This window comes from Felis catus, chromosome B4, assembly GCF_018350175.1.
Source record: "Felis catus isolate Fca126 chromosome B4, F.catus_Fca126_mat1.0, whole genome shotgun sequence".
Taxonomy (NCBI): Eukaryota; Metazoa; Chordata; class Mammalia; order Carnivora; family Felidae; genus Felis; species Felis catus.
Genome location: NC_058374.1, coordinates 48,304,730 through 48,324,425, shown reverse-complemented (window position 1 = coordinate 48,324,425; position 19,696 = coordinate 48,304,730). Strand labels below are relative to the sequence as shown.

At 36.4% G+C, this 19,696-nt stretch overlaps 1 protein-coding gene across 4 annotated transcripts in view; it reads right to left on the bottom strand.

Moving 5' to 3' along the window:
* Positions 1 to 19,696, bottom strand: part of ATF7IP (activating transcription factor 7 interacting protein) — a 124,686-nt gene that overhangs the window by 13,157 nt on the left and 91,833 nt on the right. For all 4 annotated transcript variants that reach the window (XM_011283810.4, XM_019834557.3, XM_019834556.3 and 1 more), the window contains exons 7-11: positions 18,848 to 18,924; positions 18,171 to 18,259; positions 13,792 to 14,430; positions 9,149 to 9,213; positions 7,158 to 7,236 (exon numbers count right to left, since the gene is read on the bottom strand). In XM_011283810.4, coding sequence (XP_011282112.1) covers positions 7,158 to 7,236; positions 9,149 to 9,213; positions 13,792 to 14,430; positions 18,171 to 18,259; positions 18,848 to 18,924 — 949 coding nt within the window. The remainder of the gene's footprint in view (positions 1 to 7,157; positions 7,237 to 9,148; positions 9,214 to 13,791; positions 14,431 to 18,170; positions 18,260 to 18,847; positions 18,925 to 19,696) is intronic.

The following is a 19,696-nucleotide window of genomic DNA, read 5'->3' as shown; positions in this document are numbered from 1 at the left end:
CGGGAGGGAGCCGGGGCGGAGGGGCGGCTCGCCGGCCAAGCAGAGCCCCCAAGTCTGGCTGGCAAAAGCAGAGGGGCCTGACGGACTGTGTTCCCACAACAAGCGCGACTTAGCGTCTGGGAGGTCATAAGTTAAAAGCTCTGCTCGGAAAGCGGGAAGGCTGAAAGACAAAGGGAGGGAGAGCTGCTGAGCCCCCTGACGACAGAGCTCAGTTTGGTGGGGAACAAAGGCGCTCACCAGCGCCATCTCCCCCACCCATCCCCCAGCCAAAATCCCAAAGGGAACCAGTTCCTGCCAGGGAACTTGCTCGCTCCGCGCAAACACCCAACTCTGTGCTTCTGCGGAGCCAAACCTCCGGCAGCAGATCTGACTCCCTCCCGCTGCCACAGGGCCCCTCCTGAAGTGGATCACCTAAGGAGAAGCGAGATAAGCCTGCCCCTCCTGCCCCCGTGCACCTTGCCTACCCACCCCAGCTAATACGCCAGATCCCCAGCATCACAAGCCTGGCAGTGTGCAAGTAGCCCAGACGGGCCACGCCACCCCACAGTGAATCCCGCCCCTAGGAGAGGGGAAGAGAAGGCACACACCAGTCTGACTGTGGCCCCAGCGGTGGGCTGGGGGCAGACTTCAGGTCTGACTGTGGCCCCGCCCACCAACTCCAGTTATACACCACAGCACAGGGGAAGTGCCCTGCAGGTCCTCACCACGCCAGGGACTATCCAAAATGACCAAGCGGAAGAATTCCCCTCAGAAGAATCTCCAAGAAATAACAACAGCTAATGAGCTGATCAAAAAGGATTTAAATAATATCACAGAAAGTGAATTTAGAATAATAGTCATAAAATTAATCGCTGGGCTTGAAAACAGTATACAGGACAGCAGAGAATCTCTTGCTACAGAGATCAAGGGACTAAGGAACAGTCACGAGGAGCTGAAAAACGCTTTAAACGAAAAGCATAACAAAATGGAAACCACCACAGCTCGGCTTGAAGAGGCAGAGGAGAGAATAGGTGAACTAGACGATAAAGTTATGGAAAAAGAGGAAGCTGAGAAAAAGAGAGATAAAAAAATCCAGGAGTATGAGGGGAAAATTAGAGAACTAAGTGATACACTAAAAAGAAATAATATACGCATAATTGGTATCCCAGAGGAGGAAGAGAGAGGGAAAGGTGCTGAAGGGGTACTTGAAGAAATAATAGCTGAGAACTTCCCTGAACTGGGGAAGGAAAAAGGCATTGAAATCCAAGAGGCACAGAGAACTCCCTTCAGACGTAACTTGAATCGATCTTCTGCACGACATATCATAGTGAAACTGGCAAAATACAAGGATAAAGAGAAAATTCTGAAAGCAGCAAGGGGTAAACGTGCCCTCACATATAAAGGGAGACCTATAAGACTCGTGACTGATCTCTCTTTTGAAACTTGGCAGGCCAGAAAGAATTGGCACGAGATTTTCAGGGTGCTAGACAGAAAAAATATGCAGCCGAGAATCCTTTACCCAGCAAGTCTGTCATTTAGAATAGAAGGAGAGATAAAGGTTTTCCCAAACAAACAAAAACTGAAGGAATTTGTCACCACTAAACCAGCCCTACAAGAGATCCTAAGGGGGACCCTGTGAGACAAAGTCCCAGAGACATCACTACAAGCATAAAACATACAGACATCACAATGACTCTCAACCCGTATCTTTCTATAATAACACTGAATGTAAATGGATTAAATGCACCAACCAAAAGACATAGGGTATCAGAATGGATAAAAAAACAAGACCCATCTATTTGCTGTCTACAAGAGACTCATTTTAGACCTGAGGACACCTTTAGATTGAGAGTGAGGGGATAGAGAACTATTTATCATGCGACTGGAAGCCAAAAGAAAGCTGGAGTAGCCATACTTATATCAGACAAACTAGACTTTAAATTAAAGGCTGTAACAAGAGATGAAGAAGGACATTATATAATAGTTACAGGGTCTATCCATCAGGAAGAGCTAACAATTATAAATGTCTATGCGCCGAATACCGGAGCCCCCAAATATATAAAACAATTACTCATAAACATAAGCAACCTTATTGATAAGAATGTGGTAATTGCAGGGGACTTTAACACCCCACTTACAGAAATGGACAGATCATCTAGACACACGGTCAATAAAGAAACAAGGGCCCTGAATGAGACATTGGATCAGATGGACTTGACAGATATATTTAGAACGGTGCATCCCAAAGCAACAGAATATACTTTCTTCTCGAGTGCACATGGAACATTCTCCAAGATAGATCATATACTGGGTCACAAAACAGCCCTTCATAAGTTTACAAGAATTGAAATTATACCATGCATACTTTCAGACCACAATGCTATGAAGCTTGAAATCAACCACAGGAAAAAGTCTGGAAAACCTCCAAAGGCATGGAGGTTAAAGAACACCCTACTAACAAATGAGTGGGTCAACCAGGCAATTAGAGAAGAAATTAAAAAATATATGGAAACAAACGAAAATGAAAATACAACAATCCAAACGCTTTGGGACACAGCGAAGGCAGTCCTGAGAGGAAAATACATTGCAATCCAGGCCTATCTCAAGAAACAAGAAAAATCCCAAATACAAAATCTAACAGCACACCTAAAGGAACTAGAAGCAGAACAGCAAAGGCAGCCTAAACCCAGCAGAAGAAGAGAAATAATAAAGATCAGAGCAGAAATAAACAATATAGAATCTAAAAAAACTGTAGAGCAGATCAACGAAACCAAGAGTTGGTTTTTTGAAAAAATAAACAAAATTGACAAACCTCTAGCCAGGCTTCTCAAAAAGAAAAGGGAAATGACCCAAATAGATAAAATCATGAATGAAAATGGAATGATTACAACCAATCCCTCAGAGATACAAACAATTATCAGGGAATACTATGAAAAATTATATGCCAACAAATTGGACAACCTGGAAGAAATGGACAAATTCCTGAACACCCACACTCTTCCAAAACTCAATCAGGAGGAAATAGAAAGCTTGAACAGACCCATAACCAGCGAAGAAATTGAATCGGTTATCAAAAATCTCCCAACAAATAAGAGTCCAGGACCAGATGGCTTCCCAGGGGAGTTCTACCAGACGTTTAAAGCAGAGATAATACCTATCCTTCTCAAGCTATTCCAAGAAATAGAAAGGGAAGGAAAACTTCCAGACTCATTCTATGAAGCCAGTATTACTTTGATTCCTAAACCAGACAGAGACCCAGTAAAAAAAGAGAACTACAGGCCAATATCCCTGATGAATATGGATGCAAAAATTCTCAATAAGATACTAGCAAATCGAATTCAACGGCATATAAAAAGAATTATTCACCATGATCAAGTGGGATTCATTCCTGGGATGCAGGGCTGGTTCAACATTCGCAAATCAATCAATGTGATACATCACATTAACAAAAAAAAAGAGAAGAACCATATGATCCTGTCAATCGATGCAGAAAAGGCCTTTGACAAAATCCAGCACCCTTTCTTAATAAAAACCCTTGAGAAAGTCGGGATAGAAGGAACATACTTAAAGATCATAAAAGCCATTTATGAAAAGCCCACAGCTAACATCATCCTCAACGGGGAAAAACTGAGAGCTTTTTCCCTGAGATCAGGAACACGACAAGGATGCCCATTCTCACCGCTGCTGTTTAACATAGTGCTGGAAGTTCTAGCATCAGCAATCAGACAACAAAAGGAAATCAAAGGCATCAAAATTGGCAAAGACAAAGTCAAGCTTTCGCTTTTTGCAGATGACATGATATTATACATGGAAAATCCGACAGACTCCACCAAAAGTCTACTAGAACTGATACATGAATTCAGCAAAGTTGCAGGATACAAAATCAATGTACAGAAATCAGTTGCATTCTTATACACTAACAATGAAGCAACAGAAAGACAAATAAAGAAACTGATCCCATTCACAATTGCACCAAGAAGCATAAAATACCTAGGAATAAATCTAACCAAAGATGTAAAGGATCTATATGCTGAAAACTATAGAAAGCTTATGAAGGAAATTGAAGAAGATTTAAAGAAATGGAAAGACATTCCCTGCTCATGGATTGGAAAAATAAATATTGTCAAAATGTCAATACTACCCAAAGCTATCTACACATTCAATGCAATCCCAATCAAAATTGCACCAGCATTCTTCTCGAAACTAGAACAAGCAATCCTAAAATTCATATGGAACCACAAAAGGCCCCGAATAGCCAAAGGAATTTTGAAGAAGAAGACCAAAGCAGGAGGCATCACAATCCCAGACTTTAGCCTCTACTACAAAGCTGTCATCAAGACAGCATGGTATTGGCACAGAAACAGACACATAGACCAATGGAATAGAATAGAAACCCCAGAACTAGACCCACAAACTTATGGCCAACTCATCTTTGACAAAGCAGGAAAGAACATCCAATGGAAAAAAGACAGCCTCTTTAACAAATGGTGCTGGGAGAACTGGACAGCAACATGCAGAAGGTTGAAACTAGACCACTTTCTCACACCATTCACAAAAATAAACTCAAAATGGATAAAGGACCTCAATGTGAGACAGGAAACCATCAAAACCTTAGAGGAGAAAGCAGGAAAAGACCTCTCTGACCTCAGCCGTAGCAATCTCTTACTCGACACATCCCCAAAGGCAAGGGAATTAAAAGCAAAAGTGAATTACTGGGACCTTATGAAGATAAAAAGCTTCTGCACAGCAAAGGAAACAACCAACAAAACTAAAAGGCAACCAACGGAATGGGAAAAGATATTCGCAAATGACATATCGGACAAAGGGCTAGTATCCAAAATCTATAAAGAGCTCACCAAACTCCACACCCGAAAAACAAATAACCCAGTGAAGAAATGGGCAGAAAACATGAATAGACACTTCTCTAAAGAAGACATCCGGATGGCCAACAGGCACATGAAAAGATGTTCAGCGTCGCTCCTTATCAGGGAAATACAAATCAAAACCACACTCAGGTATCACCTCACGCCAGTCAGAGTGGCCAAAATGAACAAATCAGGAGACTCTAGAGGCTGGAGAGGATGTGGAGAAACGGGAACCCTCTTGCACTGTTGGTGGGAATGCAAACTGGTGCAGCCACTCTGGAAAGCAGTGTGGAGGTTCCTCAGAAAATTAAAAATAGACCTACCCTATGACCCAGCAATAGCACTGCTAGGAATTTATCCAAGGGATACAGGAGTACTGATGCATAGGGCCACTTGTACCCCAATGTTCATAGCAGCACTCTCAACAATAGCCAAATTATGGAAAGAGCCTAAATGTCCATCAACTGATGAATGGATAAAGAAATTGTGGTTTATATACACAATGGAATATTACGTGGCAATGAGAAAAAATGAAATATGGCCTTTTGTAGCAACGTGGATGGAACTGGAGAGTGTGATGCTAAGTGAAATAAGCCATACAGAGAAAGACAGATACCATATGGTTTCACTCTTATGTGGACCCTGAGAAATTAACAGGAACCCATGGGGGAGGGGAAGGAAAAAAAAAAAAAAACAGGTTAGAGTGGGAGAGAGCCAAAGCATAGGAGATTCTTAAAAACTGAGAACAAACTGAGGGTTGATGGGGGGTGGGAGGGAGGAGAGGGTGGGTGATGGGTATTGAGGAGGGCACCTTTTGGGATGAGCACTGGGTGTTGTATGGAAACTAATTTGTCAATAAATTTCATATAAAAAAAAAAAAACAAAAACAAAAAAAAAAAAAAACAAAATGATCCCCATTGATTTCTGTCCTAAGGAATTCTGCACTAAAATATAAATAAAATTTAAGGCTGTAGCTATGTTAATTGGGTCCTGATGGAGGGAGGACAGTACAATGGAAAAATTTAAGGTGCAAAGCTGGGGCCATAGGAAAAGGCCCCATGAGGCAGGGATGCTAGAAAGGGAGCAGTCAGAGCACTGAAAACTTTTAGAATCAGCCCTGTGTCCTCTAAAAAATAACAAGTATTTATTTTGCCCTCTAGGGATTCATTATATTTAGACTTGTCTATAAAAAGAAAAAAAAGAAAAATCAATGCAAATAATTTGAAACCTTTTATGTAAACAATAATCATAGTAGAATGAATTCAATTCTGACAAATGATGGCATAAATCTTCCAATTTTACATCAGTTATACAAAAAAATTGACTTCCTATCACATAATCAGCTTGTTTTCCTAAAACCAATGAATCTTATTCCCTAAAATATTTAAACTTTAGGTGATTTTTAAATTTAATGTCTTTAACATAACAATTAGCCGACTACCTTATCTTAGTTTTTCCATATGCATTATATAATTATCACCACACAGTTTCTCAGATATGTCTGTGAATAGTTGTGCAAGTAAGTTTGAGAAATACTTTATATCTTGAATTTCTCTTGGAAAAATTATAGATTAGCATAGAAAAGCTCAGAGAAGTCTGTATAAAAGGAAAAAAAAACATACAATTTTGTTTCATTCAGCATTTCTCCAAGTATATTTAATTACTGAACTTTTTATTCAGATTACCTATTAACATTGGAGAAGAATAACTAAGAATATTGGTTGTAATTTCTAAATACTGTAACTCAAAATAATATTGAAGAATTTGGTGTGCAGGTTTTTAACATCACCTTCATTTTTTGTTTATATAATACTAAATAAAGAAAATTAATTCAAATAACCAGAATTAAATGTATACACACGTGATAGTACCTACATTAAAGGGCACCTGAATGTGCATGTGTGCACACACATACATATGCAGAAAGAACACTTAATTTAGAGTCAGAGGACATGGGTTTGATCCCCAGCTCCCTAATTGACTCTGACTTGTTCTCTTTGAATCTACGCTCAACTATAAAATAGGCATTATACGGTTACTGCAAAGATCAAGTGAAATAAGACATAAAAAGAGGAGTGTTCTAGAAGTTAAACAGTCTCTTAATTGCTCTGTTTTTCTCTATGCTTTGTTCATATTCATCAAGATTAGATTTCAATTTTTAAATTCTAATATAAAAAACTCTCTTTCTAACATAGATACAAATATACCAAGCATAATGCTGTAGATATCTGTCTTCACTGATTATCATATTGAATTAAGAGAAGAAAATGCTACAAAGCATTCCTTGGTACTGGTACCATTACTTATAAGTACCTTGTGAAGCTCCATTCTCTTCATCATCCATTGTGAGATCAATGACACCACCCGAATCACTGCCTGTGGCTTTTCCACTCTGAAAAACAAAATTTCTGTATTTTGCAAAGGAAACTCTAGCAGACATAGAGGAAAACTAAAATACTAAGGGGCAACAAGAATAAATGAGTAGCCTGGTTCAATCTGGACCCCCCCTAAAAGGCACTACCTGAAAAAAAAGGAGTTTGTCAGATAAATGATCCCCGAATACTCATAACATGTGTCATATAAAAAATAATTGTGAAACATTCTCACAAGAAATTCTACAAGTTGTTTTTTTTTTCTCTAAATCTGTCAATTGCATAGAGCTATTAAAGTGATTAGGCACTTTAACTGGTAAGTGATTAAACACAAACACTATATTTTCCAACATTGAAAATGTTGATGAATTCTACAAACATTACATTAATATTTTTTACTACACTAATATTAATACCAATATTAATTCACCAAAGTGCCAAAAGCAACTTCAAAGCTAGAATAAAGTTACACAAAATGACCTATGTTTCTTCCCTAAAAATTTTACATGGTAGGATAAGATATGGTGTGCTATACTATTAACTGACATCCAATTTGACCAAAGTCAACCCATTGTCCCAAATCATTAGAAATGCAATTAAAACAATTTTTTTAACTCCACAATAGCAACAAAAAAGGAAAGTAGTACAACACAGACCTAAAGAACCAGTATCTTTGAGTCAAAAAGACCGATGGCATCTTTTAGTTCCAACACATATTAGCTATGTAAATTTATGTTAAAAGGTAATATCCTCAATTTCCAAAGTATGGATATGCGATCTGTTATGAGGACTAATCCAAATATGCATAGAAAGAGCTTAACACTAGGCATAACACGTGCTGTGTAATAAATGCTAATCATAATTACTTTATACCATACTGAGATCAGCTCCAAATGATTAAGGTTTTTAAAAACTGCAAAACTCAGACTTCACAAAATTAAAGGAAACAATGCCTTGACATTAAAAACTTCAGGCCCAATCCGAAGGTAATGATGTAATTCTAAATCTTTCTATGATGATGACTTCATTGAAAATGACTTGTCAACACACACCACAATCTAAAATCCAAAACTAAAAGTTCTTAAATCCTTAAAGAATGTAACAGAATCCACTTGCTGCAGTGTATTTTATAAAGTCCACTTTTCAAAATTTTCTAAATTTTAAATTTATCAAAAATTACTAACCATGCAAAGCCCAGGAAAAAAGAACCCAACTAAAGACAAAAGACAGTCAACAGAAAATAAGTCCAAGTAGAACCAGATGTTGAATTCAGCAAAGGCTTAAAAGCAGCTTTAAAAAATAGGTTGAAAGAGGGGTTGCTGGGTGGCTCAGTTGGTTGAGCACCAGCTCTTGATTCTGGCTCAGGTCATGATCTCAGGGTTGTGAGATCAAGCCCCACATCAAGCTCTGTGCTGAGTGTGGAGCCTGCTTGGGATTCTCTCTCCCCCTCCCTCCCTCTTTGCCCTCCCCCCTCTCTAAAAAAAAAAAAAAGTTCAAAGAAATGAAGGAAAATACAATATTAATGAATGCACAAGTAAGCAATCTCAAAAGTAGAAACTGAAATACAAAAACAGAAATTCTAGGTCTGAAAAGTATGATTAACTTAGAATAATTTTCATTGTATTAAAAAATATTGACGGAGGGGCACCTGGGTGGCTCAGTCGGTTAAGCGGCCGACTTCCACTCAGGTCATGATCTCCCGGTCCGTGAGTTCAAGCCCCGCGTCAGGCTCTGTGCTGACAGCTCGGAGCCCGGAGCCTGTTTCAGATTCTGTGTCTCCCTCTCTCTGACCCTCCCCGTTCATGCTCTGTCTCTCTCTGTCTCAAAAAATAAATAAACGTTAAAAAAAAAAAAAAAAAAAAGGATGGAAATCCATTATCCCTGAGGACTATAACTGGAATTTTACTTTGAAATAGAAGGAAAAAATCTTACCTGTGATGTGCTATCAGCTGCTTTCTTATTAACAGAAGCATCTATTGTTTTGTTTGTCTGGTTTTCTGAGGAGTCAAAAAAAAAAAAAAGCCATTTTAAAAGCACCTACAGAACGTAAAAGGGCTGGTTGTTTTATATGCAACAATTCATGTAACTTTCTCCAATTATTTTTTTTTCTGTCAACATGTCATATATGCAAATGAACTCTCTCATAGACCACTGCTACAGTAACTTTCAAAAGTGCAAATTTACAATAGAGAAAAAATTTTCACATACCCATTGCCCAGAATATTTAATTCTATCCTAGGGAATATCTTTGGAAATAATTTAGGATACATACAACTTAAACGTCCTCACATAAGTAAATGGTTAAATAAAATACAATTTTTCCATACTATATATCTTTGGAGAAAAGATTTAATGACATGGCAAAAAGTATAATAAATTCATTAGCAAAATCATTACACGAGGATTCTGAGAAAATTTACATGCATAATCTCAGTAGTTAAACCAGATTTTTCTTTAGTCATTTTTCAATTAACTTACATTGAGTTTGTGATACACATGCATACATACACACAAAAGTTACTTCTAGAACAGCAGAGAAAATCAATCAAGTATGCTTTTCTGACTCAACTTCTAAAGAGAAGGTATTAAACTTTATCAAATGTCTTTAGCATCTACTGAGGTAATTATTTAGCTTTTCCTCTTTGGTAATGTGGTGAATTTCCAATGCTGAAAAATTCTTATCCTTGCTTTCTGTAGACAGTAATATTCTTGGTTAAAATATGGGAATTCTTTCATTTCAAATCATCAGAACACATATAAAGTAAATTATTTATGCTAAAAGGAAACAGTACTATGTATTTCATTATATATAAAATACACACATACACACACACACACACACCCGTATGTCAAAAAATTTTGGATAAACATCTACCTATTAAAAGAGGGTTTTCCAGGCTACAGAAGTAAAAAGGAGGCCCTTATAATTTCTCCCTACCCTTTTTAAATTATCTTAGTTTTCTTGTAGGAAGAATATATTAATATATTCCTTACTTTTAAAAAAAAATATCTTAAAAGTACTTCATTTATAATGCATCAGCATCTTTTCTGGACTGTGAAGTTCCTGAAATATTACTTAGTAAAAAACAAATTCCATTTTACTGATCCTACATGGCCGAGTATAAATATACACTGATGACATTACAAAACATCAGTGATTTACCACCAAAGTTTTTTATATATAATCTTAGAATATATTCATTTGGGCTTAGAAGGATTTTATTCCCATAACTGTAATAATCTTCCTTAATCTAGGTTTTTAATTAATATTCCCTGTGACTTTATTGTAGACTTTTTTGATTCTTAATGTAACAGTTTACCATTTCACTTATAATATCTACTTCAGATGACTGTAAATCTATCAATAAAACTGGTCAGGGTGAGAAATTAGAAATTGTACCTTAAAATCTTTCTATCATTTGGGAAGCCTCTCTATTTTACTATTCTTAAAAGATGATGTCATATTTAACCAACACTGTATTTTTACTGAAGTCATAAAAGGGTTTTTACAGAAGTGCCAATTAGTAGTAATCCTTATTAGGTGCTGGATATTTGGTGTATTAAAATGAATTGAATGCAAAACTTTTAAATCATTGTCACAACACCATCTCTCATCTGAATTACTACCACAGCTTCCTAACTGGTCTCTCTAACCCTACTTTTACCCTCGCCAAAGCATTCTTCTTATTGCAGCCAGTGTTCAGGGATGTCACACTCCTCTGCAAAAATCCTTTAATTCCTCTGCCTATCACCTTTCCATATATTATCACATACCTTTTCCAGATCTCCCACATCCTCTCACAGGAACCTCATATCTTAACATTCATCACATTTATAGTTAATTACTTATTTAATGGCAAGGTTCCCTATTTAATTGTGAGTTTGGTGAGAAAAGGAACTATTTTGTACATTTCTGTGTGCCTGCAGGATTTTAGAAGAGTTATAGGTATTCAATATTTCATGAATAAATAATATTAACTATAACTTATACCCTAAATCTCCTAGCAGTCTTTAGGATGATTTTTACTTTACTATAGAAATAGAAAATACTGACTTAATACATAAGGGGACATGAACTATAATAAAATACAAATTCATGCATTCTAGTTGGATAGCTTATGTTCTCATTAAATCAATAATACCTACATAAGTATAAGACTTAAAATGTTTTAATTATAGAACTAATATATTTAGCATACTACAAATGTATTAAAAGTTGGCTTCAACCTTCATATTCAGCCAACATTTGCCATATGGCTTCAGTTTAGGTTTTGGGAAGCCTAAATAGCTAAAGGCCTACTTTAATGTCATTGATGGCACCTCTAAAATTTTGCATGATAAAAAAATATATCATTGCATCGGATGTCATTCTTTTTTTTTTTTTAATGTTTATTTATTTTTGAGACAGAGGGAGACAGAGAGCAAGTGGGGGAGGGCAGAGAGAGAAGGAGACATAGAATCTGAAGCAGGCTCCAGGCTCTGAGCTGTCAGCACAGAGCCTGATGCGGGGCTTGAACCCACCAACCGTCAGATCATGACCTGAGCTGAAGTCGGACGCTTAACTGACTGAGCCACCCAGGCGTGCCACATCAGATCTCATTCTAATTAACATTATGAACAGTATGCAAAGAAAGCTTATCATTCACATTTATGGTTAATATCCAATAAGTTACTTTCAAATGTAGGTAAGCACTCTAAATAGAACTTGAAACAATGATCGCCTTAAAATAATTTATACAATAAAGTACACAAAATGTGTTAAATAAATATATGTTAAAAAATTAATTTTAAGTGTAAGTATAAATGTATATTATCACATAAGTAGAATGATGTACTGATTAAAAATGATTGTGAAAATTATTAGTTTTACATACAAAACAATTAAGAACAGTCAAGTCATTAAATGAATATGAAACAAACTGACACTTACTATGACTAATAGAATACCTTAGCTAGGTAATTTTGGGAAATATATACCCTTTGTGTCAACAAATGTTCATAAATATTTTAAGAAAACAGAATAATTAAATTATAACTCTGATACCTGTAGAAGTATTTAGGGTACGAGCATTCACAAAACTAAACAATATCTTTTAAGTTATTTATTTCTTTTCAGGCCATGGTCTTTTAGGAAAACTTCTATATTTAAGGATTTGTCTTATTTTGTGACCATGAATTAAAAAGTGTCAACTTAGGCTCAATCTTTCATAAAGTGGAAAAACTCAAAAATCACATAAAACAATGTCTAGGAGAAATCACCTTCTACCTGACATATTAAAAAATACTAAGGATTAGAAAAAAAGAAGTTAAAGAAAAATGAAGTAACCCCTTAAAATCTTGTCACTGACTTCATTTAAAAAGCAAGTATCTTTCAGTGCTGCAAACATGGATTAGAGTGTCTAAAGAATAATGTGGTAGTAGATAAAGCTAACAAATACTGTTACTGTACTATGCAAGCATTTACATTTTAAATACTCATATTAATAATTGCATTTTTATATAAAATTTCAGATTTCTTCTTATATCCCAGATGTAAATTTGTATGAAGCTGATATTTAGCTCCAGTCCACTGTTAATTCTGATCAGCCACTCATTTATTCTCTCAACAGCCTTGTGAAATACAAAATGCAATCACTATTTATATGAGTAAATATACTTGAAGGGCAAATACACTACTAATGGCTACATGGGAAATTAAAGAAAACAAAAGGCTTGTATATCTCACTTACAAAAGTAATTTTGTATTTTAGAATGTTTCTTATATTTCATGGTCACTATATCAATAAGAGAAATTACAACAATTTCACTATACACATTATGCCTACCCATTTAGCCACTTTACAATAGTGGAAATAAATGTGAGGCCAGAAATGAAGAATAAGTAAGTTCAATAACGCATACAAAATGTGTGCTTTCTAAAGACAAGGAAGACATAGAGTTTTACAGATTTTAAATACAGGTAAAATCCATTTCTCCTTTTTGCAGTTCTGGAGAGTATACAGACATATACAAACATAATCATATACTATGTCACAGGGGAAATATATAAAAGATAAAACAAGAAGCAGTCAAACATTTTATAATAAATTAGAGAGAAGAACCTATTTTTAAATTGTTCAAATTTAGAAGACCGGAGTGATGAATGCTCAAAGGATTTTTCCACATGGGTAGGGAAGATATGTTGTTTGTCATTTCCTCTTATATGCATATATTCTGTAAATTAGATACTTTAAAATAAATTTGTTCTATTCAGATATTCCTGCCAAACGCATAATAAAAGAAATTCATAATGCTTGCCTCAAAGCCTAAAGGAAAAATTTCACCCAGATTAGGAAAAATTACTAAAAGCTACATTACAAATGCTAACTTTTCATTCAAAATAAACTGTATCTCAAATACCATTTTAACAACATCATTTCTTAGGTAGCTAAAAACTTACTAAAAGTAATCTCCAGGGTATTCTATTTACTTTCTTCTTCAAATAAAGATAGCACTTCCACAAACACAAATATTCAATTATCTAAAGGCCATTAACATGCTTGTATTTCTATTAGTAAGCCTATATAGTGACTTACCAATTCTTGGGGTAGTAGTGCTGCTCTGTTCTGCAGGAGACGAAGTACTAAAAGCAGAAATTGGAATTTTCATCTGTATAGGACCTCGATTATTTGATGGACTATAGAGTCCCGATGGGCCTACTGTAGGTAAAGAAGTCCTTGTGGCTTGTACAATAGAGTGTGCTGTTGGAACAGCCTGTACAGCAAGTGTTGTTCCTAAGGTTGCAGCACTGGCAGGAGAGTTCCTTTGAATACTAGGACTGGCCACAGAAGGAACATTGTTTGGTTTAGAGGGGTTTGGCAAGGCTGGCAAGGATACTGGATTTTTGGTGAGACCACTCACAGTAGGTGGGCTTTGTACAGAAATGAACTCAACGTTGCCAGACGGTTGATTGGTCACTAAAGTCCCTGGATGGCTCTGTAGGAGTTGAGGCTGGGAGGATACCGCAACAGGTACATGCAAAATCACTGGTAAAGGTTGTAAAGAGATTGTAGGTTGGGGATTTCCACTAGGCACCTGAGTAGTAGCAACTACTGTAGCTGTGTTGGGTGCAGGAAGAACTGACGTTGCTGTCAGAGAACCCGAAGTAACTGGAGTCTGCAACTTAGGTTGACTACTGACAACTGTTGGAGGAGTGACAAGATTGGTTGAAGATACTATAGAAAGAAAAAAGAAGTCTCAGTTTAAATGGCTGTCTTCATTTATCAGCTAGGATAATACAATACAATACAAATTTAATGCACTGCAATTGCTACAGTAAAGTCTTTCATAATACAATTTCTTCAAGACTTAAATTTTGGAAGTCTTTTTTAAACTTTATTTATTTTGAGAGAGAGAGAGAGACAGACAGACAGACAGAAAGCAAGCCAGGGAAGGGCAGAGAGAGGGAGAGTGAGAATCCCAAGCAGGATCAGCACCGTCAGCACAGAGCCCAATGCAGTGAGGCTTGAACTCATGAACCGCAAGACAATGACGTGAGCAGAAATCAGGAGTCAGACTCTCAACTGAATGAGCCACACGGGGGCCCCTTAGATTTTGGAAATTCTTAGAATTAAGTTTATAGAAACATTTTTGCATCTATTTTTGGCACACAGCTTATGACTAATATGGAAGACTAATCTCTCAGTATCAAAACAGTGCCTGAAAATTACTATCATCATTTCAGAGTAACTGGTAAAATGACTAAAAAACACTGAACTTGGTGAAGCTATACAGATAATTTTGAAACTACACTAAAAATATAAATGCCTTAGGACAATGACAATATGTAAACTCAAATAGACAATCTAGTTAGAATCATCACTATTAATGAATAAAGGAAGCTTGGCCATGGTATTTTATCATTCGGACCATGTGTGAAACCTCTATCTGTGGATTAAGTTTTACTGAATTACCTGGGAGGAACCAAGAAGGGGAAGCTGCCTCTACTGAAACTCTAATGACATTATACAATATAGGACATAACACACTGAAGATGGGAGATGAATTAAGAAATAAGGGAGTTAATACCAACACCAGAGAAAATCAAAATGCTGGTCACTGAAGTTTTATAGTAATTTTGGCTCAACTATTTATCTTTCTTTCTTTTTTTTTTTTAACATTTATTCATTTTTTTTTCAACGTTTGTTTATTTTTGGGACAGAGAGAGACAGAGCATGAACGGGGGAGGGGCAGAGAGAGAGGGAGACACAGAATCGGAAACAGGCTCCAGGCCCCGAGCCATCAGCCCAGAGCCCGACGTGGGGCTCGAACTCACGGACCGCGAGATCGTGACCTGGCTGAAGTTGGACGCCTAACCGACTGCGCCACCCAGGCGCCCCAACATTTATTCATTTTTGACAGACAGAGAGAGACAGAGCATGAGCAGGGAAGGGGCAGAGAGAGAGGGAGACACAGAATCTGAAGCAGGCTCCAGGCTCTGAGCTGTCAGCACAGAGCCTGACACGGGGCTCAAACTCACGAACTGCGAGATCATGACCTGAGCCGAAGTTGGACGCTCAACCGAATGAGCCACCCAGTCGCCCCTATTTATCTTTATTTTTATTTGAACAGGTTTCAAACTGATGACCAAGCTTCTTTCTCACTGATCTGTACTGTTTCCAAAACAATAGGCACACTAGAGCAGCAATTCTCAAAGTGTTATCCAGGGGAACACGTGCAGATTATTGAGACCCTCTCAGGGAGCTGGTAATATCAAAACTATTTTCATAACAATAAAACATTACTTGATTTTTTTTCACCATGTAAATATCTGCACTGATGGAGCAAAAGCAATGGTGAGCAAAACTTCTTGATGCCTCAGTACAAAAATCAAGGTATTGAGTGGTACCAAACTGTCAATACATTCTTTACCCCCAAATGTTCACAGTAAAAAACAAAGTCAGTTTCACTCAAGAATGTCCATGATGAAGTAGTAGAAACTATTATTAAATCTCAGCCCTTGAGTACAGGTCTTAGTATTCTGTGTGAAAAAATAGGAAATCTACAACAAGCATTACCACTGCATGCCAAAGTAGCGTGTTTGGCTCAAAGCAAAATGCTTGTACTACTGTTTGAGTTCTAAAACTAAGCTAACCACCTTTTTCACAGAAGACCATTTTTAGTTGGAAGAATGACTTACAGACATACTGTGATTATTCACACTGGGTATTTAACAAATTTTCTTTCTTTCTTTCTTTCTTTCTTTCTTTCTTTCTTTCTTTCTTTCTTTCTTTCTTTCTTTCTTTCTTTCTCTTTCTTCTTACTTTCTCTCTCTGTCTCTTTCTCTCTCTTTCTCTCCCTCTCTCTCTCTTTCTCTCTTTTTTCTTTAAGTAGGCTCCACACCCAGCATGAAGCCCAAAGCGGGGCCTGAACTCATGACCCTGAGACCAAGACCTGAGCTGAGATCAAGAGTTGGATGCTTAACCAATTGAGCTACCCAGGTGCCTCAACAAACCTTTTCTTGAAAATAAACCTTGGCAGTCAAAGAAAACAACTAATAGTATTTATTGGCAATAATACAATTTGAGTTTTCAAAAAAAAAAATTAGAACTCTGGAAAAACATGTATCTGCCACTAAGAGCATGACAGCTTCCCAAATCTTCAAAGACATTTCTGACAAAAATCAATGTGATTTTTATTTTAAGTTGTTTTTTTTTAAACATTTAGTTTTGAGAGAGAGCACAAGAGGGAGGGGGCAGAGAGAGAGAGAGAGAGAGGGAGGGAGACACGAATCTGAAGCAGGCCCCAGGCTCCGAACTGTCAGTGCAGAGCCTGACACGGGGCTCACATTCATGAACTGTGAGACGCTTAACTGACTGAGCTACTTGGACGCTCCAGAATCAATGTGCTTTTTAAAAAGTTTATTGAGGTGTCAGTAATAGAAGCCTTACATAACTCAGTGAGTATTTTCCAAATGATTGATGAATGTTATTCGTAAAAGATCCATCCAAGACAGACAAATAGATTTTACTGAAAAACTTAGAAAAATTCATCGATATGGTTTCACATTCTACTTTGCAACTAACCATTAATAAACTACTTGACTGTGTCAAACAATATTCACAAATCATCTAAAATGGCTAGCCCTTTTCCAAATACATATTTGTATGAGACTGAACTTTATTCAAATACTTCCACCAAAACAACAAATTGCAAGAGATTGGATGCAGAGACAGATAGAAGAATCTAGCTATCTTCAACTGTCTTAATGTTTCAAGTATAAGACAGATTTGTAAAACTGTAAGACAGCAACACTTCCACTAATTGCTTTAAGCTTGGGAAATAGTTATTTTTTCGTTAAAACATTATCTGTGGGGTGCCTGGGTGGCTCAGTTAAGCGTACGACCCCAGCTCAGGTCATGATCTCATGGTTCGTGGGTTCGAGCCTCTCATTGGTCTCTGTGCTGACAGCTCAGAGTCTGAATCCTGTTTCAGATTCTGTGTCTCCCTCTCTCTGCTCCTCCCCCACTCATGCTCTGTCTCTCTCTCAAAAATAAATAAACATTAAAAAAAAATTTTTTTAAACCATGTTATTTGTGTTTACATGATATAGCTTTGTTATTATTTTTAAATGAATAAACATGTAAAAGTTTGTATTTTAATTTCTACTCCAAGTAAATATCAATTACTATAAGCCACAAAAACAAAAGTTCTTTGGGATTCTTAAAAATATTTTAAGATTATACAGGGATATGGAAACCAGAAAGTTTGAGACGCACTAGAGACTTGAATTCCTATATTTTCTTGCATATCTGTAATCCTGATTTTTAAATAAAATTTTGTACTCATTATTTAAGTTTAGATAAATATGCTCAGTTCCTTAGATCATTTCAGTCTCAAAATAATGTAAGAACAGAGAACTAAAGCCTTTATAAAATTCCTAAGAAAATGTTATTTTGTTGTTTAAAAATATTACCTGTATTCACAGGGGTTGGAAAGGATGTTGGTGCACTCTCACTTACATTCCTTTTGGACTCCAGCATCTGTCTCACTGTGCCTGCATTTCTACAAAATATACATATATATATACACACAAATAGTCAATGCAAATGCCATTCCGGAGGACATCAATATATGAATAGAGAAAGCAGTGGTCCGTAGGGGGAAAAGGGCGACTAGATTTGGGTACTATAGCACTAAAGTGCAAATGAATATGCTGAGGCCAAGATGGCACACAGATTTCAGCACGCTGGGGTCTATGGCATTAAGGAAGAGTCTTTCTCTTAGATTCTAATGTCCTTAACATTTTTACCAAAAAACCAAACGTATATCCTAGTATTTGTAGACATTTGTTCTTATTACCCCTAATCAAAGCATTTCTCAGTTACTTTGAAAGAATTCTATTTAACACAAGTTGTTAAATCTTAAATGACCAAAGAAAAGCCTTATAATAAATTAGCAAAGCCAGTAACCAACCACAAATGAATAATTATAGCAAAACAAAACAAATAAACAAACAAAAAATCTATTTAATTTAGGATACTAAACTTCTCTACAAAATAACTAGAAATATACTCCAAAACATTCTTATAAAATAAAGAGAATCAGAACCTTGTTCTGTTAAAAATCTGACAGATTGTTTACAATTCTCACCTGTATGGCACATTGTTATTATTGCTGTTGACGTCAACCACAGACTTTCCTGGTGATACAGGTGGGTTTGGTGGATTCTGGGGGAGAAAAACACCCAGGTAAAATAAAACCCAATACAAAAGGAGTCTTTAAAAATAAGACCTTAACTAGACCTACTGTGATCATTTCATAATGTATATAAGTGTTGAATTATTATGTTGTGCACCTGAAACCAACTTAATATTAAAAAAAAAAAACAAAACCCTGATGTGGTTTCTCAACATATTATCTGTTACTTCCATAATATAGTAGAAAATATTACTACATGAGACAAGAATTTGAATCTTGGCATTACCACTTGTTAGCTGTGCCTTAAACAAATTAATCTGTTGAGACAACTGCTTATCATGTGAAAGATTAATATAATAATTCCTATACCTCAGTTTTTAAGATGAGTAAATAAAATGATGTGAAAACGGTTTACGTGCTGATAAATATTAATAATATGAATCTAAAGAATAACTAGACATACTCATTTAATAAATATCTAGTGAATGCCTACTATATACCATGCATAGCAGGCACCAAATTACCAACAGAAACTCAACAAACAAGGTACAAATGTATTCCTTCCCAAAATAGGTGATTACCAATTAAGTGGTGCCTAAGGTCACAAATCAAAATTCTCAAATAGAAATTATTTTTACAGTTATTGTTTAAAAAATAAATACTTGCCACTAGGTGACATGTAACTTCATAAAAAGATGTCTCAATTCTAAACTTAAGTATCAACTAATTTCATCCTTTACCCCCAAAAACAGGGAATATAGAAATGGAATTCTTATACATGTTAATAAGCATTACTTGGGC